At 46.3% G+C, this 25,489-nt stretch overlaps 1 protein-coding gene and 1 pseudogene across 1 annotated transcript in view; one reads left to right on the top strand and one right to left on the bottom strand.

The window, feature by feature from the left end:
* Positions 1-3,616, bottom strand: part of LOC109697981 (programmed cell death protein 2 pseudogene) — a 30,124-nt pseudogene extending 26,508 nt beyond the window's left edge.
* A 387-nt stretch (positions 3,617-4,003) lies between these two features.
* Sorl1 (sortilin related receptor 1) overlaps positions 4,004-25,489 on the top strand; it is a 163,475-nt gene continuing 141,989 nt past the window's right edge. The window contains exons 1-2 of the mRNA XM_074066519.1: positions 4,004-4,383; positions 20,470-20,586. Coding sequence (XP_073922620.1) covers positions 4,099-4,383; positions 20,470-20,586 — 402 coding nt within the window. The 5' untranslated portion in view covers positions 4,004-4,098. The remainder of the gene's footprint in view (positions 4,384-20,469; positions 20,587-25,489) is intronic.

Here is a 25,489-nt window from a genome sequence, read left to right as displayed (position 1 = left end):
TGCATAATAAGACAACCTTTGTTTCCTCCTTTCAGATGCCTACATAAGCTTTGGCCATCTCCATCCAGAAACCTCAAGCTCCTATTCCCTTTTGAAGCTTAGGAAGCCATAGAAACTTCACCCATCTGGTTCTTCTCTGAATCTCCTATTTTTGTGCTGCTCCCTTGCACAAGTGCTCATAATAAGTTTGTATCTTTTCCTGTTAATCTGACTATTGTCAGTTTATTTCATAGACTTAAATATGGAACCTTCAGTGGGTAGAAGGACAGCTCACTTGTTTCCATATGTTCTACAAGTATCATTGAGCACCCATGTATTAAGGGTTTGACAGCACTAGGAGCATAGACCTGATTAAGACAGACTGGTTTTGACTCCCATGTTGCTTGTAGTTTTAAGAGGAAGATGGAGTTAAGTAATGTGACCAGAGAGGAAGTATACAGAGCTACATACAGGAGATTAGAGTTTTAGAGTGAGGGATGTAACCTAGCTGCTTTGGTACTGAAGGAGGCTTCTCTGAAAAGTGAAGTGTGAATATAGTTGGCCAGCCAGGGGCCATTTTGACCTGTGTGTGTGTGTGTGTGTGTGTGTGTGTGTGTCTGTGTGTCTGTGTGTGTTTCTCACTGGGGGTTGAATCCAGGGTCTCACTCTATTACTAAGCCCTTTATTGCTATTTTATTGTTTCGTTTTTGAGACAGGGTTTCATTATATAGCCCATGCTGGCTTATAATGATCCTCCTGCCTCAGCCTCCCTCATGCTGAGTTTGCAGGCATATATCACCACACCAAACCCTTAGAGCTATGCTAAATGTGACTTTATCTGGATACAAATATAGCACACTGTGGCCTGTTGACTTTTTCCTAGCCCCTCTCCAACCCAAGTTTACAAAAGACAGAGGATAGATGAGGGCAATTTAAAGTCTTTTTAATATGGCTGGGGGTGTAGTCACAGTGGTGGCGTGCCTAGCATGCATAGCACTGTGGGATTCGGTCCACACAAAAAAAGCCTTGAAAATAGGCTCAAAACTTTTCCTGTGCATAGCTGTGAGTTTATCATTAAATCACTGTCCATGTTGATTTTTGTCATAATTTTGGGAAGCATCAGAGCAAGACCAGGCCAGTTGGAGTAGAGGGAGCCTGAGTACTGCCTTTTGTCTATCTACATCCACATCCTAAATCGGATGTTATTTTTGAGGGATGGAGGAAGTGGTGACTTGTTCACAATCCAGAGCTTGTTTTAAAGCTGAGAGGAGTACTCCACTCATATTGCACAATTCAGTTCTGACTTCTGTCAGAGTGACCTTGCCTTAGCTGATCCTGTCTCGTCATGCTCCTCTGGGGGTCCTAAAGGGGTGGGGAATGCTCAGGACTATCTTACAGCCAGGACAAATCATCTAGTAACTTATTGCATGACCCGGATTAGAATCCATCCACTAATGCCACCTGTATGCAATACTTGTATTTGGGAGCCTTCACGAATTGGCACAGCTATTTCTTGTACATCATCTGTGAGTTAGGTAAGAATTAAGACCCTTATTTCACAGAAGAGAAAGCTGAAACTCAGGAGAGGTTATTTTGCTCAGTTCCCATAGCTAGAAAGTTGGGCCTTTGACTCAAGATTCAATGTGCTTTCCACTGTGTTCTGTGGTTATGTAGCATATAACTGATTATCCACCTGGGTCATGGATTATACACCTGAGAATTGCTTGGAATGCAAATAATGATTAGAGAGGAGGGCTTGCAAGGACTAAATTAACCATGTTTGAGCATTCTTGCCAGTTTTCCAGCATTGAAGTTGCGTTGAAGTTTGATCAAAATCAAAACGAGCAAATATCTGGCCCTGCTCTACTCATTCTTCCTTGCAAATTGCCATCTGACCCTCAAAGCCAGCAGTTGGTGTGGGAAAACCAGTTTTGTGTTTAAATCCACACTTGGGGAGACACAGGTCTCTGTGTTCTGCTGAACTCTGACCCTTGCAGAGAAGGTCCTCATTCAGTATATGCTGAAAAAGGAAACCTTAATCAGGTCATCTGCAGGGTGTCTGACTCTAGCCCATCCCCTTCATTTTCCTTTGGGAGCTAAAAAGGGCTAGGACTGCAGGAGACTCCTGCATGGCCCCACTCTTGGTAAGGTCATACTGCCTAGATAGGACTGGTCTTGATTGGCAGTGGGAGGTGACAGTGGTTCAGGGGCTTGGTGGGAAGAACTAGGTTGTTGAGGAATTGTCAAGATGGTCAGAAAAGCATCATCTGATTGGGAGAGAGAGAAGTAGGGGTGGGAGGTGGTAGGAGACTGAAGAATCTGAGGCCAAGATCCCCAGAAAGTCTTCCAAGGCAGTAGAATGGTGGGTTTGGAAAGGTGAGGAAGGGTTGGACCTCCATCTTTGTTATTTTCTGTTGCTATAACAGAATATCTAAGACTGTGTAACTTCTAAAAAAATAATGGTTCTGGAGGCTAGAAGTTCAAGAACATGGTGCAGGCATCTGCTCAGCTTCTGGTGAGGACCTCCCTCTGCTTCAGCTCACGGTGGAAAGGGGAAGGGTAAGCAGGTGAAGACGAAAGAAACACAACAGGAGGGGTGGCCTTGCTTTAGGATGACCTGCTCTTGGGAGAACTCACTCTAGTGAGAAAGGCATGGATCCCTTTTAATGACCTCATTATCTCTTAAAGGCTCCACCTCCTAACACTGCCACAGATGGAAATCAAATTTCAACACAGTTTCAGAGGGGACAAACTGAATTCAAACCATAATCCTGTCTTTTGGCAGGTTGTCCGTTGTGGTGTTGTGTAGGGGAAGGAGGCTCTGCTAAGACAACTGCAGAGAACTCCAACAGACAGATTATAGAATCAAAGCACTGTGGCTTTTGGGAGAAGACTGAACTGACACCTCTTCCTTCCTCTGAACCAACAGCTAAAGAAAGGAGAGGCTGCTGCTTCAGCCTTGCTTTGTCTTTTGTCTTGTTAATAACAATGACTTGAGTTCGGAGCACAGAAAAACATAAAACGAAATAGGGCAGGCTGCAGTACATAAACCTTAGCTGTTCCAACCATCCTAAAAAATAAATAAATAAAAAGATTTTCCTTCGGTCTTTCTCAGCAGTTTGCATCGCAGTTTTTATCTCTTTGTGGTTAAGAGACTGGCTCTTGGAACCGACTTTGGGGTTGATTTAAAGTGTGTCTACGTTCCATTTTGAGTGTCTACCCCCAGCCAGTCTTTACAGCCTTGGGACTTGGGAAGCCAGCAGAGCTGGTCGCAGGCTGAAGGAACTGGCAAATGTCCCCATCTTACTGCTGAGGCTGAGCGGCTTAGCGCTTGGTCACCTTGGAGGGATCACAGCCAGCTCCTTTACTGGGCTGAGCATAGGTATTCATGCGTGCGGGGAAGTACTGTTCAAGTGTGAGTTCCTTGTCAGGTGTCCCCTTGTTCTTACCGCCTCTGTGCAGGGCGTACGTTAGCTCGATCAAGAGTAGTTTTTGACTCTGGCTGCTTCAAATACGTTTCTGTGCCCAGAACAGTTGAGTTTCACCACGGGGCGAGTTTATCTGGAGTCTCATTTGCCCGTGGTGGTGTTCCCTGAGCTAATTCTTTGACTTTCACCTCTTCCTTGGAGGCGGGCATGAGGCCAGGGCTGGGGAAAGGCGGTCGTGTGGCTGGACAGAGGGCTGCGCAATCAGGACAGGAGACTGGCCGAGGTTCAGGACGCAACTACTAACGCCAGGGAAAAAGGAGCGAGCTCCGCACCTCACCTCTCTTAATTCCTGCGGGGAGAACGAGGTATGCCCGCCGCCGGGGCACGCGACGCACGCTCGCTGCCTTGACTTCCCCATCCCTGGGGGGCGGGGCCGCCGACTGGAGAAAGTGCGCGAAGGGGACGCGCAGCAAACGCACACGTGACGGCGCCGCGCCGCGCCGAGCCGAGCGGGACCCGGCGCCGGCGGCGGCAGCAGCAGCGGCAGCGGCAGCCGGGCGACCCGAGCGGCGCGGGCGGCCTGGAGCCCCGCGAGCGGTGCGCGCGCGCGGCCCCGGCCCAGCGCTCTCCCGGCTCGCGCTGCACATTCTCTCCTGGCGGCGGCGCCACCTGCGGTAGCGTTCTCCCGAACATGGCGACACCGAGCAGCAGGAGGGAGTCGCGACTCCCTTTCCTATTCACCCTGGTCGCATTGCTCCCGCCCGGGGCTCTCTGCGAGGTCTGGACACAGACACTGCACGGCGGCCGTGCGCCTTTGCCCCAGGATCGGGGCTTCCTCGTGGTGCGGGGCGACCCGCGCGAGCTGTGGCTGTGGGCGCGCGGGGATGCCAGGGGGACGAGCCCCGCCGATCACAAGCCGCTCCGGACGCGGCGGAGCGCTGCCCTGCAGCCCGAGCCCATCAAGGTGTACGGACAGGTGAGCAGTTTTGCAACGCACCTCCTTCCAGCTCTTTCCTCCCCACTGCACCTTCTCAACCCCGCACCCAGCCTTTGCATCGCCTCCCAGGTGCAGGCACCGCTGGGGACTTCCCGGCTTGCGTTTGTTTTTGCTTTTTCTCCCCTTCACAGGAGTACCACCGTCAGCACTTGAATCGCATGGAGCTTTTCCTTCTTTCCGGTCCGTTTTAGCCAGTGTAGCCCAGATAACTGGTGGGGTGCACTGCCTGTGTTCCCCGGGGCGGGTGCAGACCGGTGTAGTTTCCGGCAGGTACAGGAGGGTTGCAGCTGCATCTGGCTAAAAAACGGGCTTTCTTTAGTGTATCATCAGTTGGCAGTGGAGGCGAGTACCCTGCAGTTGCAGTGCACTTACACAGAGCGGCAGGAGGAGGGGTCCCCACTTCCCATGATGAACCCCAATAAAGATGGGCAACCCTGGAAGCTTCCACGACTGTCCTTGTACTGTGTGTGTGTGTGTGTATGTGTAAGGGTTAAATGTTTTATTTATTTATTTATTTATTTTGCGGGGGTGTGAGGTTCAGTCCGTTCCTCCTCCCCTTCCACCTCTTCAAGGTAATGACTTATTTTGGACAGGAATATTTTGGGGATTTTAAAAGACTGCAATAAATTTGGTGGGCATTATTATTCAGTAAGTGATTTATTTCTATCCAGTCAATGGGTTTATTAGATTATAAGTAACATGAATTTCACTTTTATGATCAGACTTACTGCTAAGAACTGCAAACCCAGTTTGTAGGTTAGTATCAGCATTAGCTAAATTAATTTTCTTCGTGTTATTGCCTCAGATTACCTACTCCTGCTGTCAAGATTGACATCAGCAAAACTCCACCGTTGGTGGGGGAGAGAAGGTGGGACCAGTGGAGGTGGTAAATACTGTATGCACAGTTCCTAGCGTCATCGTTCCCTTCTAAAGTAGAAATGAAAATTAGCCTGAGTTTGAGCCTTTCTTCACATTTTGCTAGAGCCAGTGTTTCCTTCCCTCAATACATAGAGTTAAACGTTCAAGTCTTGGAGCCAGGAAAAACCTTATAAACTGTCATCCTATTGTGTCATTTCTTGGTGAAGAAATCCAAGCTTGGAAAGGTGAAGTGACTAGTCCAAGGTCACATGGGAAGGGTTGCCTGTCTTTAGTTTTTGTCTGCATTGTCTCGTTGAGCTGTGGGTCACCAGTCTCTTTAAGTAATGCTTCTTAAATACCTCCCCTTTCTATAGAGCCTTATGGAAAGCCACAGAGCTCTAAAGGGGAGTGGTGCTGGTGGATTGAACTTCAACCTCCATCATCCCTTGGGTAAGAGTAGGTGCCAAAGGGTCTGTAACTGCTGAGGGGCTCAGGCTGCTGGAGCACCTGCTCTGTCCCTCTGGGCCCAGACCCTGTCTTCCCATCCCCCATCTGAAACTTCTTTTTTGCACTGTTAAAAGGAGTCAGCAAGATCCTTGCTCTCCCCAGGGAGGACAGTTTGGGACTGATGGTGTGTGTGTAGGGGATAGATTCTCCATCATTCCCTGAGTCCTCTCCAGCCTGCTCAGCATTGCTGTGCTCTTGAGTCAGCACTCTGGGGGCTGGGAGCAGGAGGGGTGGAGGGGGACCCTCCCAGAGCTTAGGTGCCCTGCCACAATAGTTTTGGTTGAGGAAGGAGCTTTCTGGTCTCAAAAATATTCATGCAGGTACCATTTCTTCCTTGGGGTTGGTGTGTGAAAAAATCTCTTAGGGATTTGAGGCAAGTTTGATGAACTCTGTACTCATTGGGAACCACTCCAAAACTCTCAGCTTTTCTGTTTCTGGGCCAGCCAGACTGAGTTGGGTTCAGTTAAAGGATGCCAAACTAGCAGTTGAACTCTTAATGAGAGATTCCTACCAAACAGTGAGGACCGAAGGCATTGTTTTCCTTCTCTGTGGCTGTCTTCCTGTGCCCTTGTTCTCTGTTTAATGAAAAATGGCATTAACTTTCATCTTCAAAGATTGGAGTCAGTTAGAAGGAAGAACTTCTTGGTGTGGGCTTTCTGCTGTAAGTCCTGTTTTGTGTAGACCCTTCTGATTGCAAACACAGGAATCTGGAATCAGAGGGGACTTGGGGCTCCTCTTGAAGCTCTGGAGTAACTCACATTTATTTGGAATAACCTAGCAAGGGTGACCATTTGCCTGTTATTCCTGGGGTAGACCTAATGATGAGTAGCGCCCCCTTCACTCTCAAAACTGTCAGAATGCATTTCTAAATTACATGGTCATGCTACTTCTAAGTCCTACTCCACGTTCCACTTTATAATCCCCCTTCAACTTTTCAACCGAAGCAATCACAGCATTTTCCTACAGTATTGCTTAACTGAAGTGAGGTTCTGAAGGAGTGCAGAGGAGTGGGGAATAAGATTTCATCCCTGCCTTCAGGAAAGTTTCAATTTAAGAGGAGAGGAAGCAGATGTAGATACAGGGATGTAAGTTTACCTGATGGGAAACAGCAGGCATAGGTGTATGAAACCAGCCACATCCTCTCAGTGGTATGTTAGCAGGCTGTGTGGTAAGGGAGATACCTGGCTGGTTAGATGTAGTGGCAAGGTGGGTGGGTTCAGACCCTTTGCAATTTCTTGCCTTCTGACCTTGATGAGCTTAAGGGAATACTTGGTAGCCCTGGTCAGGGCTAGAAGCAGAAGCAGCAGCAGCCAGAAAGAAGGCTGAGAGGTGAGGAAGGCCAGGAGCTCCAGGGAAAGGAAGGCTCGTGCAGAGGGAACACTGCATGGAAGAAAGAGCGAGTTGAGTGTTGGAGTAACACAGGAGCATTTCTTTTTCCCCATCCTGCTAAACCTATAGAGTAAACTAGGCTTTGTTGTTTTGACCGTGAAACTCCTCTAAGATTTTCTAATGTGAGGAGAGTGGTTTCTGACATGATCACTTAGAGGTATGTTTGTAATATGTGAAAAACAATGTCCTATCAGAAACTAGGACTTTCTGCCCAATTCAAAGTTTAGAAGGTGAGCCTTGTCTTAAGAAGGCCAAATCCAAGAAGTGGGACTCCTTAGTTTTTGCCACATGGATTTCTTAATGGTTCCATTTCTACTCCATGTCTCTGTGCCATCTTACCTGCTTTGCCCTTTGCCTGAAAGGTCTTCCGCCACTCTTATCCTCCACAGGAAAACTCCTGTTCCATTCTTCCTGTTCAAAGAGTCCCTCCTGGTATTTCCAGGCTTCTGTGTGAAGGATTCTGTTGAGTCTGGTCCTAGCACCTACTGCTTTATGTCACAATTACTTAATGTCTTATCTCCCTCTGTGTTCCTTGAGGATACAGACGTAGGCCTTCTCTGTTTCCCTGCACCAGGAGGCTCTTAATGAGTATTTGTGGACCAGCTGCACACCTGGAAGAAGAGAGGCCTGGAGGGTAGAGAACACATTGAAATTATACAAAAGGTATTTATAAGGAGGACCATGGTGGTGAGCCCCACAGACAGTGAAAATGAGTTGGCTCTCTAGGTGGTGAGAATTGCAAATGGTTTGGCCCTTGGGTTGTGGAGGCCTGATTTTCTTGTGTTATCCGGCAGTTATTTTGAATGAAGAGCTAGGATTCTATTTTAGGACTCTCTTTTAGGACTATCTTGTGCTAATGGTATTGTTTTTTTGGGAAAAATCTTTTGGAATAAAGCTCAAAGCCTAGCAGGATTTACAGATTTATTTTGCTTCCAACAATCTCTCTCTTCATAATTCCTGTATTTCAGAGACCCGGGAGTGTCCTCATTTGAGAGTGAAAATAAAAGTGTCTGTTACAGCACAAGGCCCTGGGATAAAGAGCCTTCTTTGGGGTTAGAATACTATTTGGCTTTAGATCTCATTTGAGTAGATTCTTGCATGACACTCTTGCTTGGGAAAGAATTGGCTAGTTGATTCTGATGTTAGAATGTTTGACTTGTGTGCTTCCAAGTGAAGAGCAGAAGGCAAAGCATTTGTTGTTTCCAAGGTGACTTCTATGTAGGTGTAGGTGAAGACTTGCTTGTCCTCTTGAGATGGCTCAATAAGGGATGTGACCTTGAAAGATTTCCTGGTTGCACTTGGCAGCTCGTACTGAGTTCTGTCTTGTCTCTGGCCACTGTGTGGTTCATCAGTAGCTTGTGTAACTTGGGCATGGATAGTGAAGGCTTTGAGAGGTAGAAGGAATGGAGGATACAGTGACATTGAGAATTAAAGGGGAGAAATGAAGGGCATCCACTTGGTTTACCAAACAAAATTTGTATGAAGGACTAGTGATAAGTACATTGTCTTCCCTATCCCACCCTGTTTATCCTGAGCCTCTTCTCAGTTGTCACCCACTCTCATCAGGTTTTTATATGTCCTTCCAGAAATACCCTATGCATATGGGTACATGTGTGTACGTAAAATCGTGAACTTGAATTATCAGTAGCTTTGTTACCTGTCGCTCCTGTTATCATGGATAATGAGATTAACTTTAGCTAGAAAATATATTTGTGGCTTTATGACTGACTTGAAGTGTCATAGTATAAAACAGATTGTTCATTTTTCAGGTCAAAGAAAACTTCCCTCTCATTTTCCTTGGAGGGCTCCTGTGGGCCAGCAGAGCAGCATGATGGGGCCCTCTTATAGCTTGGAGAGATACTGGGCAGCAGCTCTCTAGAGATGTAGAGCCCAGCTTTGTAAGAACATCAGAATATAAAGATCATGGATCTTGGTTTTAACTTGTGTTCTTTTCAAGAATGTTTTCATTATATTCTGCAAAGTGAAGTTAATGGTATGCTTAATAAATTGCTTTGAGACCTGGGATCCACAAGATAGATCTTAATAGCAGTGAATATCCCCAAGCAAAGGGGGATGTTGTAGAAACATTCCAGTGTCAGATTCTAGTCTGTTTCTCCTTAGAGATCACAGCCATCTTTGGAGCGTCATTGTTTAATCCCAGGCAGTGATAGGCGCAGCCAGCCCGCTTCTGTCCACAGAAGGGACAGGGAGGGAGGGTCACAGGGGCATTCTCACAATCCAAAGAGCAGGTAATCCAGAACATAATTTATTTGCATTTGCCATGTATTTATTTAGTCTTTTTAAAACATGCTTTTGTTTTCTTAATTGAATTTTGCTTAGGTGAATATTAAAATGAGTTTATATTCTTTGAACTGCCAGTATGGGAAATGGCTGGCATAAATGTGTTTAGGGAAAGCCTGGTTTGGAGTTTAGAATATTTAGCAGTGATTTGGATATAGATAATTGAGAGTTAACTGCATAGGAATGTATTAAAACTGGTGTATGACATTGACCCTCCCTCTCCTTCCCTCCCTTGCTCCTTCTCTTTCTCTTCTCTTCTTTCTTTCTTGACTTGTCTTTTTCATTAGCATATATTAATCGTACAAAAAGGTTTCATTGTGATATTCAAATGCATACAATAATGTACTTTGATTATATTCACTCCATCTCTTGTACTCTTCATTTTTTTACATTTGAATAAACATGGTAGACTGGAAAGGAGAGCCCACCACCTTTTGGTTTGCACATTTTGGGGTGAGTATTTCTCTGGAAGTGGTCTGGGTGGGGGGGCGATGTTCTCTTTGTCGATGAGAACAGGACCTTCCTAGGCATTCTGTAGGCATGCCAGGATCTGCTGGCAGATGGCATATTTAGTCCAGCCACGTACATGCGAAAATCAATTTCCCTCAGTTTAAAATGAGCCGCAGTTAATTTCGACCTAATTTATTGGTTTATCGACCTGTGAACCTTGGGCCTTTCGAAGAAGTGGCCTGGGTGGCCTTCTAGCATGGAAGTGGCTGATGGTGCTAAAAACCAGACAAGGCAGGGTGGGCTGCCGGTCATGACCGAGATTTGGGTTCCATCCTATGTTATTGTGAGATGCTCAGTTTTTAAATTGAAGCATGAGGAATGCTTTGTGCACATTGGAGTAGGTTTTAGGAAAATAGGACTTCATAACAACCCCCTCACAATAGTGAATTAAGAAATAATTACGAAATTCTGCTATCCACTGGGTAATTGTTAATTATATATATGTCCTATATGTACATCTATGTGTGTATATGTTTATATATACATACACATACATATTTTTGGTGCTGGGGATGTCACCCAGCACCTTGTGCATGCTAAGCAAGTGCTCTGTCACTAACCTAAACCCCAACTGTGTGGAATTGCTAATTATAATGGTGACATCCGTGCCTATACTACTGTGACTAGCTAAGAGCTGGATGATCCTGTTTTTCTGGCCTCATGACGGATCCTCCTGTAGAACATTGCTTGATAGATATTTCCTCAATGATATTCAAATGTCTGTGTGTCCAGTGTGTCTACTAGCCATATGTGGCCACTGAGTACTTGCAATGTGGCTAGTTGGACTAAAAAAGTGAATATTCTTTCACTTAACTTGAATGAATTTAAAGTTAATAGTCATTCATGGCTCCTGGCTGCTGTAGAGCCAGCACAGCTGTGCGGGGTGGCAGGAGGCTTTTTCCCAGCCGTGGGCAGCTTCTGCTTTACCCAAGAGAGGTGAGAGCAAGAGCCTACATTTGTGCACATCACAGACAGGGGAGTGAAAGCAAGAGTTCAAACTCTCAGTCTTGGAGAGACTGTTGACTGCTGAGGAGAGTGTCAGGAGGCAGTAGCTCTTTGCTAGGCAGGAATGCCTCAGGGAACCACAGCGGGCAGGTGTGCACAGTGGTCCTCTTTGGGGTTGCCTCCTTCCATCAGGCACTTAGGCCTAAAAGGCTAACCATTCCCAAAGGCTGAGCAAACCTTTGTGCCTGCTCTTGTGATCTGCTGTGCAAACAGCCCGCTGGTCCCGGGGATGTCGCTGCGAGAGATGTAAACAGTGCCTTAACAGTGGGGCCATCTCCCCGCCCCTGCCCTCCACTTCCTGTACTCTTGTTGACTTATCTCCATATAGCTGAGTCTGTCTTTCATCCCTTCCACCCTCCAGGCTGGCACAAAGACAAACAATGGAGGCGTGTGGCCTTCATCATTGCATGTAAACCTCCTCCATCTTCCCACTGGCCCTTTAACTTAGCGTGCCATTGCTGTTGCTGTTGCTGCTGCTGCAGGCTCTTGGCTTGGAAAATCGGGACCCTTCACTATGATTTATCTCCAGTCCCCGGAATTAGATTAAAAACACAGCTACGAATTCTCAGAAAGGCAGGCTGATGTGATTATATCCCAAATCTGAGTGGCAGACAAGGGCAATAAAAGATGTACAAATATCAGATGTGTTTTGTGCTGCATAGGAGCCAACGTATTGTTTAATCCCACCCCCCCCACCCCCCGCCCCGCTTTAAAAAAATGAAGGAAAGTGATAGGGCTTTGGTTATTTATGAAAGAGATGAACCCTTTGCCCCAGTAAGTGCGGATTGAAGGGGCTGCCTGGGGGAAGGCAGCCAGGATGATACTGACGTGGAATAAGTGAGCATAAACCCATGATGGCTCCTCAGTCTGGGCTTTGAGATGATAGAGGTACTGGGGTGACTTCCATCCCACTTCCATGGGCTGTGAGCAGAGAGAGCGTGTCCTGATGATATTTTTGGCTTTTAGAAACTTTAGTGGAGGAGGCATCAGGGAAAAGTGGGATTTCTCTGATTGAGCCTGGGCTAACAGCCACCTGGGGAGAGGCTGATTCAGGGACCATCACTGGGAAGTTCAGAGGGGCTTGTGAGGTGTCAAGCTGTGGAGGAGGAGGAGCTCAGTTAGCTGAGGACCTTATTTTTTGGTTAGCTCAGAGAATACAGGTGTGATAGTTCCATGCAGGCTGCCCTGGGACCTGGGAAGGCAGGCCAGGCTTGACCTACTGAGCGGTCCAAGAACCTCAGCAGAGAGACCCTTGTGGCAGGGAGTGGGGACAGAGCGAGCTGGGTGTTTACCCTGGGAAGCCTGGAGGACTTGAGTGTTTTAAACCTGTGCCCAATTAATTGAGTAACATGAAATTGAACCTAAGATTTACCTCATCTGTGTATATTTAGTTCCCTGAAATGCTGTCACTGAGCCGTTAAAGAAAAAATTCTTGCAGTTAACTGTGCATGGGGTTTGCTGAGTGTGGCAAGGTGTGCTGTGCTGGGGGGGGGGGTGGTTGTGGCAACAGAAGGATTACCACAGGGACCAGACCTTGCGTGGCCTGAGGAGAGGCATTAGGGGTGGCTGTGGAAAGCTGGGGAGAGGTGAAAGAGCTATCAAAACAGAGTTAGGGAGTCAGGCAAGCAGAGGAGAGCCATGGGTAGGGCCTAATGCCTGGCTCTCCTGGTAGGTCTAAAGCCAGTGCCTGTTCCTGAGAAACTGGCCATATTTTTTGGGAGTTGACACACTGTCCCTTCTCCATTAGTCTTGTTTGTAGCTTTCTCACAGTGTTGGAAAGGAGCCAGTGGGAAGATCTTGAGGCCTTTGGCTCTGGGATGTCCATTTAGGGTGAGGAAAGTGCTAGAAAACAGTGTCACTTCAGCACTGGGGTCTGGACTCCCCTCCCCCCAGCTTTGCTGTAGAGTGAGGGGGAGACTACCTGAAACTGTCACTTGGCCATCAGTTCCAAGCTCAACTCAAGCATGTGGTGTTTGTCATTTTACATATGCCATCCCTTGCTCTTAGGCCTCAGTGTTCCTCTTGATGGGAATGTTATTATCATTATTTTTTTCCTGTGGGGCTGTTTTGTGAATAATGGCTTATTTCAGTACAGAGACATTTGAACATGAAAAGAAACGATTTTTACCAGTGTTGTTCATGAAATACACTTATGGTTTATAGCCGTTTGCTTCTTGCAACAGTCCTGCAAACTTGATTTCCTCATTTCACAGCTGAGTGTCTTGCAGATCAGAAAGTGAAGTAACTTGCCCAAAATTAGAGATCAAGACCCAAACCAGGCTCTTGACTTGTTTCAGATTTACTGTGAGTGTGCTTCTCATATGTAATTTGTGGAATCCAGGCAGAAAGGGACCCACGGCTTTTTGCTGATAAATCCCTCCTGCCCCCTGCTGTAAATGCAGTGGTCACATATAATCCCACCCTCTTCTGGCAGCACTGGCCTTTTAATTTCTCAAATGCAGCAAGTCCCAGGGGCCTCGCTCTTCTCTCTCATAGGTCTAGGTCTCTCTCCATCCCTAACCTCTCCCTCTTCATCCATTCCTTACCGTGACTTTCTCGAAGTGTCACTCTCTACTACATGAAATCACATCCCTGTTTAACAACTGGAATTTGCCATTATTCCTTGAATTTGTTGCTGAATGCGGGTTTCCTCTGCAAATTTAAGAGACTGGGAGGCAGGGTCTAGAAGTCGGCTGTTTTCCTCACACCTAGTGTAGCATCTGGTTTATAGTAAATGCTCAATAAATATTTATTGGCTGAACAAAGTAAGGAGCTATTTATGGCGAAGTTGCAGAGCTATACGGGAGTCAGGGCAAGTAGGTGGTCTGGAACCCTCCTCAAGCTCAGAAATGGCTTTGGGGAGGCAGAGGCAGGAGGATCATCCATTTCAGGCTAGCCTGGGCTACATGCGTAGATCCTGTCTCAGAAACAAAACCCAAAAACCAAAACAAACAGAAGAAATGGCTTTAGGTTTTTAAGGAAATCCTAAAGGAAGGTGGTTGAGCCTGGTTTAGGGTGCCCTGCACTGGGGTCTGTGTTTTAAGGCTTTATGGAATCCACTTCTAGATCTTTTTCAGAGCTGAAACTTCAGCAGAATGCAGCAGTTGCATTAGATGTTTTTTGAGGTTCCTCTGGCATTTCCTTCTCTTCTTACTTAGCCACTGGCAAATAAAGGGACAGTTATGTTCATGGCAGATCTGTCACAGCCTCCTTTCAATAAGAGCCCTGGAATAGCACATGTCATTGCTAAATGACAAAGTAGTTCACCTCGAGGGTATGGCACATGGTGGTAAATGGTGGAAGGGTCTACCTGCCAAGAACCAATTGGCCATAAGTCTCTGAGCCAAAATTGCAAGTCAGTGAGAATATGGTTATCCTTCAGTAAAGAAGGAAAAGTGTCTCTTTCTCTCTTTTTTGAATCTATGGTGAGCTCATGGCTCTAGTGAAAAATATCATAGTGAAAGGCCAACTCTTAGCTTAGGGTCATTCTCCCTTTGTTTCCTCATCTGTAAAATGGGCAGTATGAACCTGTCAGCAAAGTGGTTAGTAATTTCTGTGGGCGAAAGAAGTGTCTTGAGCCAACACCAAAGTCAAGTGAGTGAGCTGAGATTCTGTGACTAGGGCTGTCTTCAGGAAGTGCTCATGAACTAGATTTCAGCTCCCCAGAGGTGGAGAGTCCGGGGGCGGGGGTACTGAGCCTTCTAAATATAATGGGAACACAGGCGTGAAAGGGGATCCTGGGAGGCGATTTGCCTACCCAGTATTTAGGTGGTATGGTCTGAGAAAACCCTGTTATTCTTGGACCTCAGGAGTCTGTGTTTGATTTCTGCAGGCCCCTGGTATCATATGGTTCAGGGCATTTAGCTGCTGACTCTGTCCTCAGAGTTGAAGGACAGGATATTTGTTTTGTACTTCATTGTAGAATTTTAAAAATGCTTCTTTGTATTTCACTGCTAGTGAAGCAGAGAAATGAACCAGACTGCCTTGTTTGTAATGCCTTACACAGTGTTCTGGAAGGGAGCTGTGTAGGAGGAGTGAGGATGACAAACTGTGGGTGTCTAGGACATCTTGAGCTTTGGTTTTGACCAATGGGATTGTGATAATGGCAGAAGAAATGAATGGAGAGAACATATGTGACCCATTCCAGGAAAAGCCCCATCTTCCTGAGTGAGCGTCGGTGGCCGTACTGACTTTGGTGGCTTTATTGGAAACTCCTCATTGTGAGTTAAAACCTGCAACCCTAACTTCCCTCAGAAGATCTCTGTGCACTCTCACAGGTAACAAATGATTTAAGAGCCCACATGGTGCCTGGCACCTCGTAGACTTGAGTGCATACTTCATGGGTGTGTGAACGCATGAGTAATCAGTACCTTCATACAAGCAATTTATTTCCTCCCTTCTATTTATAACAACTCAGAGATGGAGGACTGGGTAGCTGCAAATTCTCCCTCCTACTCTGAATAATGTGAGCCAAATCATTTCACCTGTTCGGTCATCAGGGTGTGCTATGGGGGTCTGAGATACCTGGGTGGGGGGGGTGATGTTTGATAAAAACACTGAGCTGTGGCAAGATTGGGCAGTGATGATTGTTGTGAGCTGGCCGTAGATACTAGCCCCAAGCCTGAACCTGTGTCTGTTGCCCGCAGGGAGGCTCCTGTGGATGCTGCTGACAGCTCTTTGAAGGATGGCTTTGGCCAGAGACCAGTCCCCATTCTGCATCCTCCATGACTCATGCTAGCTGCATACTTTGGTAGTATGAGCACTTGCTATGAGATGAAATGAAAGAAGCACTTCTTAGGGGTGGGAGCTCCTAGGTACTGAATCCACACGTGAGAAGTATAGTGTTCTACACAGCTCATAGAGACACCTCCCCCCTTTTTTTCTTAGTTTAGGTGAAATTTACATAACGTGAATCATTTTGAAGAGAACAGTCAGTGGCATTTAATAAAATCGCAAGCCGTGCAACCACTAGCTCTGTCTACTTCCCAAACATTTTCATCACTCCAAAAAAAACAAAAACCCTTACAGGTACTCTGTCCTTTCTTCTTCCCCTTGCCCCTGGCAACTACTCATCTGCTTTCTGCCTCTGTGGATTTAACTAGCCTAGGTTTTTCATATAAATGGAATCATGCAATATGTGACCTTTTGTGTTTGGCTTTTTTTTTTTTTCACTTAGCATATTGTTTTTGAGGTTCATCCATATGGAAGCATATATCAGTAGGTCATAGTCTTAATGACCACGTCAAATCCCCAAGACTAATCTCTTCCCATCTCCTCCCCTCTCCCCCACCCCATGATGAGTGAGTCTCCCTGCTCACTTACATTTAGTCCCAGGTCCTGTCTGAAGGCAGGGGAATGGACCACACCAGAGACACCTAAGGCCTTTAAAAATACCGATTCTCAGACTCCCTGTAGAGAGCTTCTGAATCAGTAGGTTTGGGATGGGATCTCACAGGTCCTTCTGATCCTGGATCAGGTGACTTTTGGGTTTTTTTAAACCACCTGCCTGTGAGCCTGGCAGAGGTCTGATGTGTCTCCCAGATGCTGCCTGTCCTTCACGATGTGGTTTCTGCTCAGGGATTCCTGTGGCATGCGATTTTTCTCCCTTTGCCTTCTAAGGGGAGGCACTTGGCCCTTCCTGCTGCCTCTACAGCTCCAGTTAATTATGTATCATTTATCAGGCTCCAGCTCTGCCCTGTGAGCCAGAGATGGGAGAGGGAAGGTTGTTCACGCCCTGGGGTTGTGCTTATAACTGACTGCACTTCAAGGTTATGTGTCTGGAAAAGCCACACTCCCACCCCTCCCACCCCTTCACAGGCCAGTGTCTTCTGGGTCAGGGTGTGGGACCTGAGTGGGAGAGGCTGGCATGAGATCTGGAAGCCTGCAGCTACCTTGAGGGCTGGTGATGGGGAGGACTGGCGGAGGAGGTCCCTGGGAGAGCAAAGGACCTAAACAAACTGGAAACCACCCCTTAACAAAAAAGATAGATCTGTCCCAGCCATGGGACCGATGGGTTGTTCTTAATGGCTGGGGGCTGCCTAGACACCTGGTTTCTTGGTCACATTCTATGGAGAGTTGGCCGGAGAAACCTGCCTTGGGGACTTCCTCCTGCCTTTCCCTGTGGGGTGGGGATGGAGAGGAGGAAGGCGAGGCCAGAAAATAGACTGCACGCTTGGCATCGATACGAATTTTGGCCTGCTAGCCTACCTCTGGGCTCCCTTGTCCTCTATGCTCAAGGATTCCTGGGTCTGATCCTGTTCATGTGCTTCGGGTGGGGGCTGGGCACCTAGGCTGCCTTGGGGATTAGCCATGACTCACCAGGGATTTATTCTCATGACCAGGATGAGCCTGCCATCTTGCCAAGCCATTGCTTGATAGGGATTTTTTCCTTCCCCTCTACTGGGCTGCCCTTTTAGTCTGCTTTTAGGAATAAAGGGACATCTCTTAGAAAAGCCTTTTTAAAATAATAGGTATTTTGCCAACCTTTCCTTCAGGATGCTTTCTTTAAAGGACCATCCTTGGATATTTTGATGCTTGTCCTTTGTACCCATCTCAGCCTTTACCCCTTAGGATGGTTGAGGGGATCTTATAAATCTCATGTCCTCTGTGCAAGTTGTTTTCCCCACCCTGATCCCTGCAAGCTTTGTAACCTGCTCAGGGAATCACCTGATGGTTACCTGACGGAGGGAGCACTTTCCCAGTTTCTTTGGGGATACCCAGGTTGAATACGGAAGGATCTTTTTATTGCAGACCCCTGATTTGGGTGATTTGGGGTAGGTTCCTAGTCCTTTATTGATTGTATTGACATTTTCAGTAGTTCTCTATTTATTCCTCCTTTGTTCTAAAGGTGAGGACAGAAGACTTTAGCCTGTATTTCCAGGGTGCCTCTGTTGGTGGGGTTTTCATTCACAGAAGCTTCCAGAATCTTCCCAGGAGAGTGGGAAAGGTGGGTGGAAAGCTTCAGTGGCTGAGGATATTTCCTTAGCTGCTTTCTGCTTATAGCATCCTGGGTTAAATAATTTATTTCTATTTTTTATTTGTGCTTCTCTGTGAATGCTTCCCTGGATGTATCTACTGGGAATGAGAAGTGGTTTTGGAATGATATATTTTCTTTAAAAAATACCAAGGGTCTTTTTCTTGAAAAGGTCTCATTTCAAATGTTTTTTCAAAAGAGTTTAGATTCTGGACCAAATTAGATGCAGGTGCTTAAAACCCAAAGCAAGTTGTTATGGATTAGCTGCTTGCTGGATTCCATTGCCAAGTTTGTAGCCCAGGTGTTTCTTTTCTCCCTTGTGACATCTGAGAGCACCCCAAGGAGTGGGTGGGGAAAGTTAGGGTGTGGCGGGGGAAGGGAAGGGAAGGAAAAAGAACGGGGAGCTGGGGCTGAGGAGGGTTTCTGCTGAAGAGCCAGGATAACATAGCTCCAAGGGCAGGTCTGCCCAGACTTGAACTTTCACGATTAGTCCAAAAATTGGTGGTGGGGCATGTGGGGTGAACTGCCCAAGCTGAACTCTGTAGAGGCACTTTTGCATCCCTGAAGCTTGCCTTCCTTCCCAGTGTGCCTGAGACAGCCAGGGCGACTGGTGGAGTAGGCTCATCTCAGACATTGCTTGGCAAGAGAGACAAGATGACCCATTCCCTGAATCTGGGGCTCTGTCCTGCTTCTGAGTGTCACACCTGTGACCAGAGGTTTTGTTAGAGCCTCGTCAGTTCACCATACACTCAGATTGGGTGAAATGTGTAGCTCATGTGTTCTGGATCCCAGACCTTGAACTGGTGTCTGTCAGTGGATGGTGTTCAGGGTGACATGGCTATAGAGAGAACAGTGAAGAAGACAGGCAAAAGCAAAACTGATCTGAGAGACTGCCCTTCATTCTGAGGTTATCTCCTTCCTCAGTTTTAATAGATGAACCCTGAAAGCTCAGTGGTGTAAATACAACTCCCCATTCTCAGAAGTTCAAGGTGTTACTCATCAGTGGAGGGCCTTCCCTTCAGGAACCTGGGATCCTTCTCTCCTGGAGTTCTGTTCTCCTCACTGACACTGGGGGTCCTCTGGAGTGCAGCCTGGGGATGGGGAAAGAAAGCAGAACAGGACTGAGTGTGGTCAGTGCTCTAATGGCTCTCCCAGTCCATCACTTGGAACTTGTCCCAAGACCATACCTTGATACCTTGCAGCCTGGGCAAGGGTCTTCGGTGTCCTCAGGAAGCAGAGGAAGTGAATTGAGAGAGTAGCTAGTCATATCGTGGCACGTGGCTGTTTTTGTTAACGTTCTTACCTTACAAAGTACAAGTTGCCTTCCAGTCCTCTTTTGGCCTTCATAATCTATTTTTATTTTACTGGCTTATAAAATCAAAAGTCTGGAAACTACTGTTAGCAATAATCCAAAGGTCATTTCTGTTGAGATCTGGAAAACATTTCCTTATTTGAGACACTTCAAAAATCGTTGTAAAGAAACGATACAGGAAAGATTGCCTCTCTTTTCTCATTATGAGCTGAAATTGAATAATAATGCTCTGAGAACAAGGAGACACTTGCGTGAGCAGAAGTTCCAAAAGCATGTGGTTCTTCTGGCCTGTGAATTTTTAAAAATACATTTTTAGTTTTAATTGCTACATAATTTTTCATATTCTTGGGTTACAATTCGATATTTCAATAAATGTATAATGAAGTATATCCATTATCTCAAAAGCTTATCATTTCTTTGTGTTGGGACATCCAAAGTCTTCTCTCTCTCTCTCTCTCTCTCTCTTTTTGTGTTAGTGGGGTTTGAACTCAGGGCCTAGTACTTGCTACTCAGACACACTCTACCATTTGAGCCATGCCCCCAGTCTAGCTTTTTTGCCCATGGCTGGCCTTAACTGTGATCCTCCCTTGCAGTAAGAATTACAGGTATGGACCACCAGTCTGGTTTGTTTTGCTAACTTTTTGGGTGGGCTGGCCTCACACTGTCCTCCTGATCTTCACCTTCCAAGTATCTTAGGTTATAGGTGTGAGCCACTGTGCAGGCAATGTTCTCTATTTTGAAATACACATTTAATTGTTGTCCACCGTAGTTATCCCACTGTTCTGTAAGAACTTTTGAAGTTGTTCCTTCTATCAAGCTGCTCACCTGTATTAATTAACTGCCCTCTCTCTAGCCTGCTCTTTCTATCCACACCTTTGGTGATTTTTTTTTTTTAATGGTTTATAGTCTTAGAAATGCATATCACATGTGTGGAGTAAGAATTAGTCACTGGAGACTGATTCGCACAGAATGAAAGTGAAGAAATAAAAGACTTGCTTATGCTAGTGAGATCCTGAGAAGATTTTCTGTAGTCCACTTATATCCAAAACGTAGGAACTCGCCTGTGTTAGCATGGCAGGGAGAATAGGCCTAGGCCATCCTGGTCCCAGGCTCCATGTCTCAGAGTATCATCATTGCTGAGTGAGTCTTGATGTTACATGTGTGTGATTGTCATTCACTGTGGTCCTGACTTCTTGTTGGTCTCTTTCAGGTCAGCCTGAATGATTCCCACAATCAAATGGTAGTGCACTGGGCCGGAGAGAAAAGCAACGTGATCGTCGCCTTGGCCAGGGACAGCCTGGCTTTAGCGAGGCCCAAGAGCAGTGATGTAAGTATTTGTGTTGCTCTGGGCACTCCTTGGGTACTGTCAACATGCTCTATGTGATCCTCTGGGATTACCATGCCAATTAGAGAATGGAGGGAATTAATTCTGTGACAGGGAAGTGAATCTGGGAAATAATATGTTTATCCCTTGTTTACTGAGTGCAGGATGGAGTGGTCAGTGTTCGAGCAGGTGCGTGCAGCCTGTGAGTACTTTTGTGAAGTGATAAGTAGCCTGGACTGTTGTATCTGCTCAGCAAAGTGCCAGGAACTGGGCTGGATGGAAGCTGATAGGTCTTTCCCAGGTGCTGATGTCTTCTAACCCATCATGGTTGGGTGGGCTGTTGACGTGGGTTCTCTCATAGTCTTCATTTCTACAGTTGGTCATGATTATGATTATGATTAATAGGTTAGGTGCTTTGAAGACATGGAACCAAGGGCTACAAACCCAAAGGCCTGTAAGAGGCCAGACAGGTCAAGGTCTAGAGAGAAGCCACTTCCAAGTTCACAACACTCTGCCTCCAAAAAGTAAAAGGTCTTTTCCATCTTCCTTAAAAGGCTGTGGCCTTCTTGCACAATAGACCATTTCCCCACTTTTGATAGGGACACAGGCTCAAGAATCATTCCCCTGTCTCTTAATTTGAACGTGGCGATTGATGCATGGTTTCTGTGTTGGAGAGGTGCTAGGAAGGAACAGGTTACTGCTAAGGGCCCACTGCTTATCAGCCCAGGCTCTGGAGGCCTTGCAAGACGTGTACAGGAATGGTGTTGCCAGATTTCTGATGCTTCAAGAGAAGCCCAAAGGTCTGGGTCTCCCTGTCTGCTGTAGTTCTGGGGATGGTACCCAGGGTTTTACACTTGGCAAGGCAAGCACTGCTCTACCACTGAGCTGCACCCCCCAGACCAGAGACCTGGGTTTTTATGTGAAACTACTGAGTCTTACATATTGGCAGCTAGTGTATAGTTTCTACGAACACCACATAGGCCCAGTAAAATATATGAGAGGGTCAAAGCTGGCTCTTGGGTTCCAAGTCTACAGCCTGTGTTCCTGGATTCTCCTTGTGAGCAGAGGAACAGCCTCTGTGCTGGATTGGGCTCTGCCATGGTGACAAGGGTGAGACTGTGATAGAGCAACATGCTTTTGTGCACCTGCATTCTGGCCAGAGGAACTCTGATGCATTTGCCTAAAGATGCACTTGAAGGTAGATGTTGATGTTCTTGAAGGTAGATTTGGTTACTGTGAGGTCCCTTTCTGGATATCCTGCTGTCTGGGTGAATGTGTTTGGAGGAAGTTGACTGAAGGGGGTTCCAGAGCTTCTTTCTAGTGAGTTGAATTAAGGCAGCCACAGTGAGGGCTGGAGAAGGGCTGACTGTAATGCACAGAGCTTTGCCTTGGCTGGCCACACTGTGTGGGAACCACGGTACATGACAGGCAGTCTGGGTGTAGCATTCTGAGGCAGGCCTGAACTTGTGTGGGGCAATGAGTTTGACCCATTTATAAATATGGTCAGGGTTTGCAAACAGTAATTGTGGCCGCCTATGAGTGCTTGCTGGCTCTTGGTACTCCATTGGCTGCTGTGCATGTGCTCACACTGCTCACAGGTGTCCCCCTGGGGCATAGGAACCAGCTTTATGCTGTACTGTGCTGAAAAATTATACATAAAAAAAATGACCCCTCCCCCCAAAAAAACTAATATATTTTGCAAGCTAGGTATAAGAACTTCAGGATTATTTTGTAGTTTTGCTGGACAAACAGGAGCTTAGAGGCATAAAAGGATTTGTAGGAGGTCACTTAGGATGTCATTGGGGGAGGTGGGGCTAATGAGAACAAATACCCAATTGCCTACTGTGGTATTGCTAGAAGGACCCTGCTGTCTGGGACCTAGCACTGTCAGTTCACATCCCAGGACTCCCTGAGTCCTGTGTGAACCAGGAGGGCTGGTCTCTCCAATTGCTGTTGGCTCTTACTCTGTCTAAATATTTGGTTGTGTTTTATTAAGAGCCCATTGAACATCTGAAGTGATGAACTATTCTGGAATGAAATATGAGATAAGATTGAATGGAAAGGAGACTCAGTGCCCAGAGTTAATAAATAGGGATGGCAGAAATTTCCTCCATCGTATACAAATTACATTAAAGAACTGGCAGCTGAAACTGAGATGTTCTGATGTGAAAAGCTAATGCAAAAATGAGCTGTGACTCAGAGGCGGAGTTGGTGGTGAAGGAGCAGTATCAATCCAAAATTTCTTTAAAGAAGCTGGAAAGCATGGCCATAAGGCCTCCTGAGAGGTCTGAAGAGAGTGGACCTATATAGGTAAGGACCCTTGTGAGTGGTGGAGAATGGCCAAGGTCATGCACATTCAGGATAGAAGGAGGGATGATCTGGAAGCCAGAATCCCAGATGTTTTGCTCTTAAGGAAGAGAAAAAAGAGTGATCTTTATCTGAGGAACTTGCAGCTAGTGTGATTCTATGACAAGGAACACTTGCAAGGCCCATCTTCTTCTGTGACGAGTCAGTGAAATGCAACAGTAGGTGTAGTTTTTCTCGGCCCTTCCTAGTTCTTTATTCCTGCTTTCTCCTCCTGTATTTATAAAGAACTCAACTACAGCACAGTTTGCTGTGAGATAGTACCTACCAGAAGATCAGAATCAACCAGGGAAGATGCCATGAAGGAAGGACTTACTGTCCTCATCCCCAGAGTGGTGTGGCATGATGACTGCACACCCCAGAGTCAGCTAGGTGGCAGGGCCAAGTCCTTGCTGACAATGCAGAACTTTGTAGCATGTGTGAGGTTGGTGTCTGATAGATAGCACAGGCTCTGAAATCAAAATGCCTGGGTTGGAATCCTGGATATGCCATTTATTGGCAATCCAGTCTTGGGCCATGTCATTTACCTTCTCTTAGTCACTTTTGGTTAGTATAACAAAATACCTGAGACTACCAATTTATGAAGAGAAGAGTTTTAGGGCTGGAGATGTAGCTCAGTGGTAAAGTGCCTACCCAGCAAGCTCAAGGTCCTTGGTTTGATCACTAGCACTTCAAACAAACATAAAACAACTACCCCCTCCCCCTCATAAAAAGTCTCTCTTTAAAGAGAAAACATTGATTTTGGGTCACAGTTTTGGAGGCTCCAGCTCATAATTGTTGGCCCCATTGTTTTTAGGCCTCTGGTTGGAGTGTCAGATGGCAGTAGTGTGGAGTGTATGGCAGAGCAAAACCATTCATATCAAAACTCAGGGGCAGGCTGGGGGCATAGGTCACCTGGTAGAGCTCCTGCCTAGCAGATGTGAAGCCCTGAATTCAAACTCCAGTGCCACAAAAAAAAAAAAAAAAAAAAAAGAGCTAAGGGGCAAAGAATGAAGAGGGGACCTGAGCCTCACAGTCCTCTTTGAGAGCATTTGAAGGGCATGTCCCTAAGGACCTGAAGACCTTTCACTAGGCCCCACCTCTTAAAGGGTCCCCCAGTTCCTATTCATGCTACTTTGGGATTCAAGTTTTTAACACATAGACCTTTGGGGAATATTCAAGATCAAAACCATCTAATTTATTAAGGAAGTAGTACTTGTAAAACCTTATAAAGGACTGGGGGCATTGCTCAGTAGAATGCTTGTCTGGTATGTGTGAGGTCCTGGGTTCAATCTTCAGCTCTGCACAAACAAACAAAACCTCTAAAACCTTGGTCTCCAAAACCTGGTGTGTAGATCAGTGGCGTTAGTATTTTCTGAGAGTTGGTTAGAAATGCAAACCTCAGAGTCCACGCTAGACCTTCTTGAATCAGAACTTGCATTTGGCCAGTGGCCTGACGGGTGATTTGTAAGCATATTAGAATTTGAGAAGCAGTACCTTACAGCTAAGGGACTTGGAGCAGTGCCAGATGTGGAGATGCCTTCTGTAGATTTTATTCCCTCCCACATTATCATTATTATGTAGTTTTGAACTATATGGGAAAAAATTTTAAACTGTTCACGTCAAAGAACTATCTTTGTAGGTAAGAAAATGGTGTAACTGGTACCTGTTGGGCCCTTTAGTCCCTCCTGTGTTAGTTTTGTTCCTTAGGGAGCAGTGTGGTATTGAGGTCAGGGAGGACTAATTAGTGTCTGACTGGACGCAACTGTGGAAGCAGCTGACGCATGGTGCAGGGCATCTGCCCTACTTCACCTGGGAATCACAGTGGACAGTGAGTCTGCAGTATCGCACTGTCATCAACAACAGGCAGCCGGAAGTAGAATTTGCACTTGGTGGCTCACTAGGGAGACCAGGAAGCCATGAGCCCAGCTGACCTCAGAGGCCTTTTGTGAGCTGTTTAGTGTGGAGGCAAGTGGGTAACGCCCACCAACCCTGTGTGTGGTCTGCCCTGTCAAATAGACGTAGGAATTATGAGGAAAGGATAAAATGTGTTGGAATTGTTCAACTGGGAGTAGGCAGGAAGGATTGATGAGCAATTCATGATGGCTTCCGGGCCCAGGACCAACTTACTTACTCTTAACTTCTGTTCAGTAGAAAACCCAAGAGATGGGTATGTTTGCAGGTGAGAAACAAGGAATTGCTTTTTGGTGGCAAGGCTGGTTGTATCTCCAACTATGCAGTGACAGCAATGTGGCTGAGAATCTCAGGCAGACTCTCTGTACTTTGCCTGCATATTGTCTCCTTTTGCCAGCACTCCTTCCTCTGGATTTGTGTCTGGCTTTCTTCTTTAACAGAGAAATGTAAGTCTGGAGAAGAAAACATTCTCCAAGAAATGGAGAAAAGACAACTGGACTTGAACTTGGAAGAAGTTGACATAATTTTGTCACTTACTAGCAGCATGACTCTGAGCTAGCCGTTCAAGTCTCTGAGTCTTAGTTTTTGTTATCTCTTACATGCAAATAATTACCTGTGGATTTGCATCCATGATTCAACCAACTGCAAA

This window comes from Castor canadensis, chromosome 2 (assembly GCF_047511655.1).
Source record: "Castor canadensis chromosome 2, mCasCan1.hap1v2, whole genome shotgun sequence".
In the NCBI taxonomy this organism is placed as follows: domain Eukaryota; kingdom Metazoa; phylum Chordata; class Mammalia; order Rodentia; family Castoridae; genus Castor; species Castor canadensis.
Note: the sequence above shows the minus strand (reverse complement) of the source record. Positions and strands in the feature narration are given on the sequence as shown.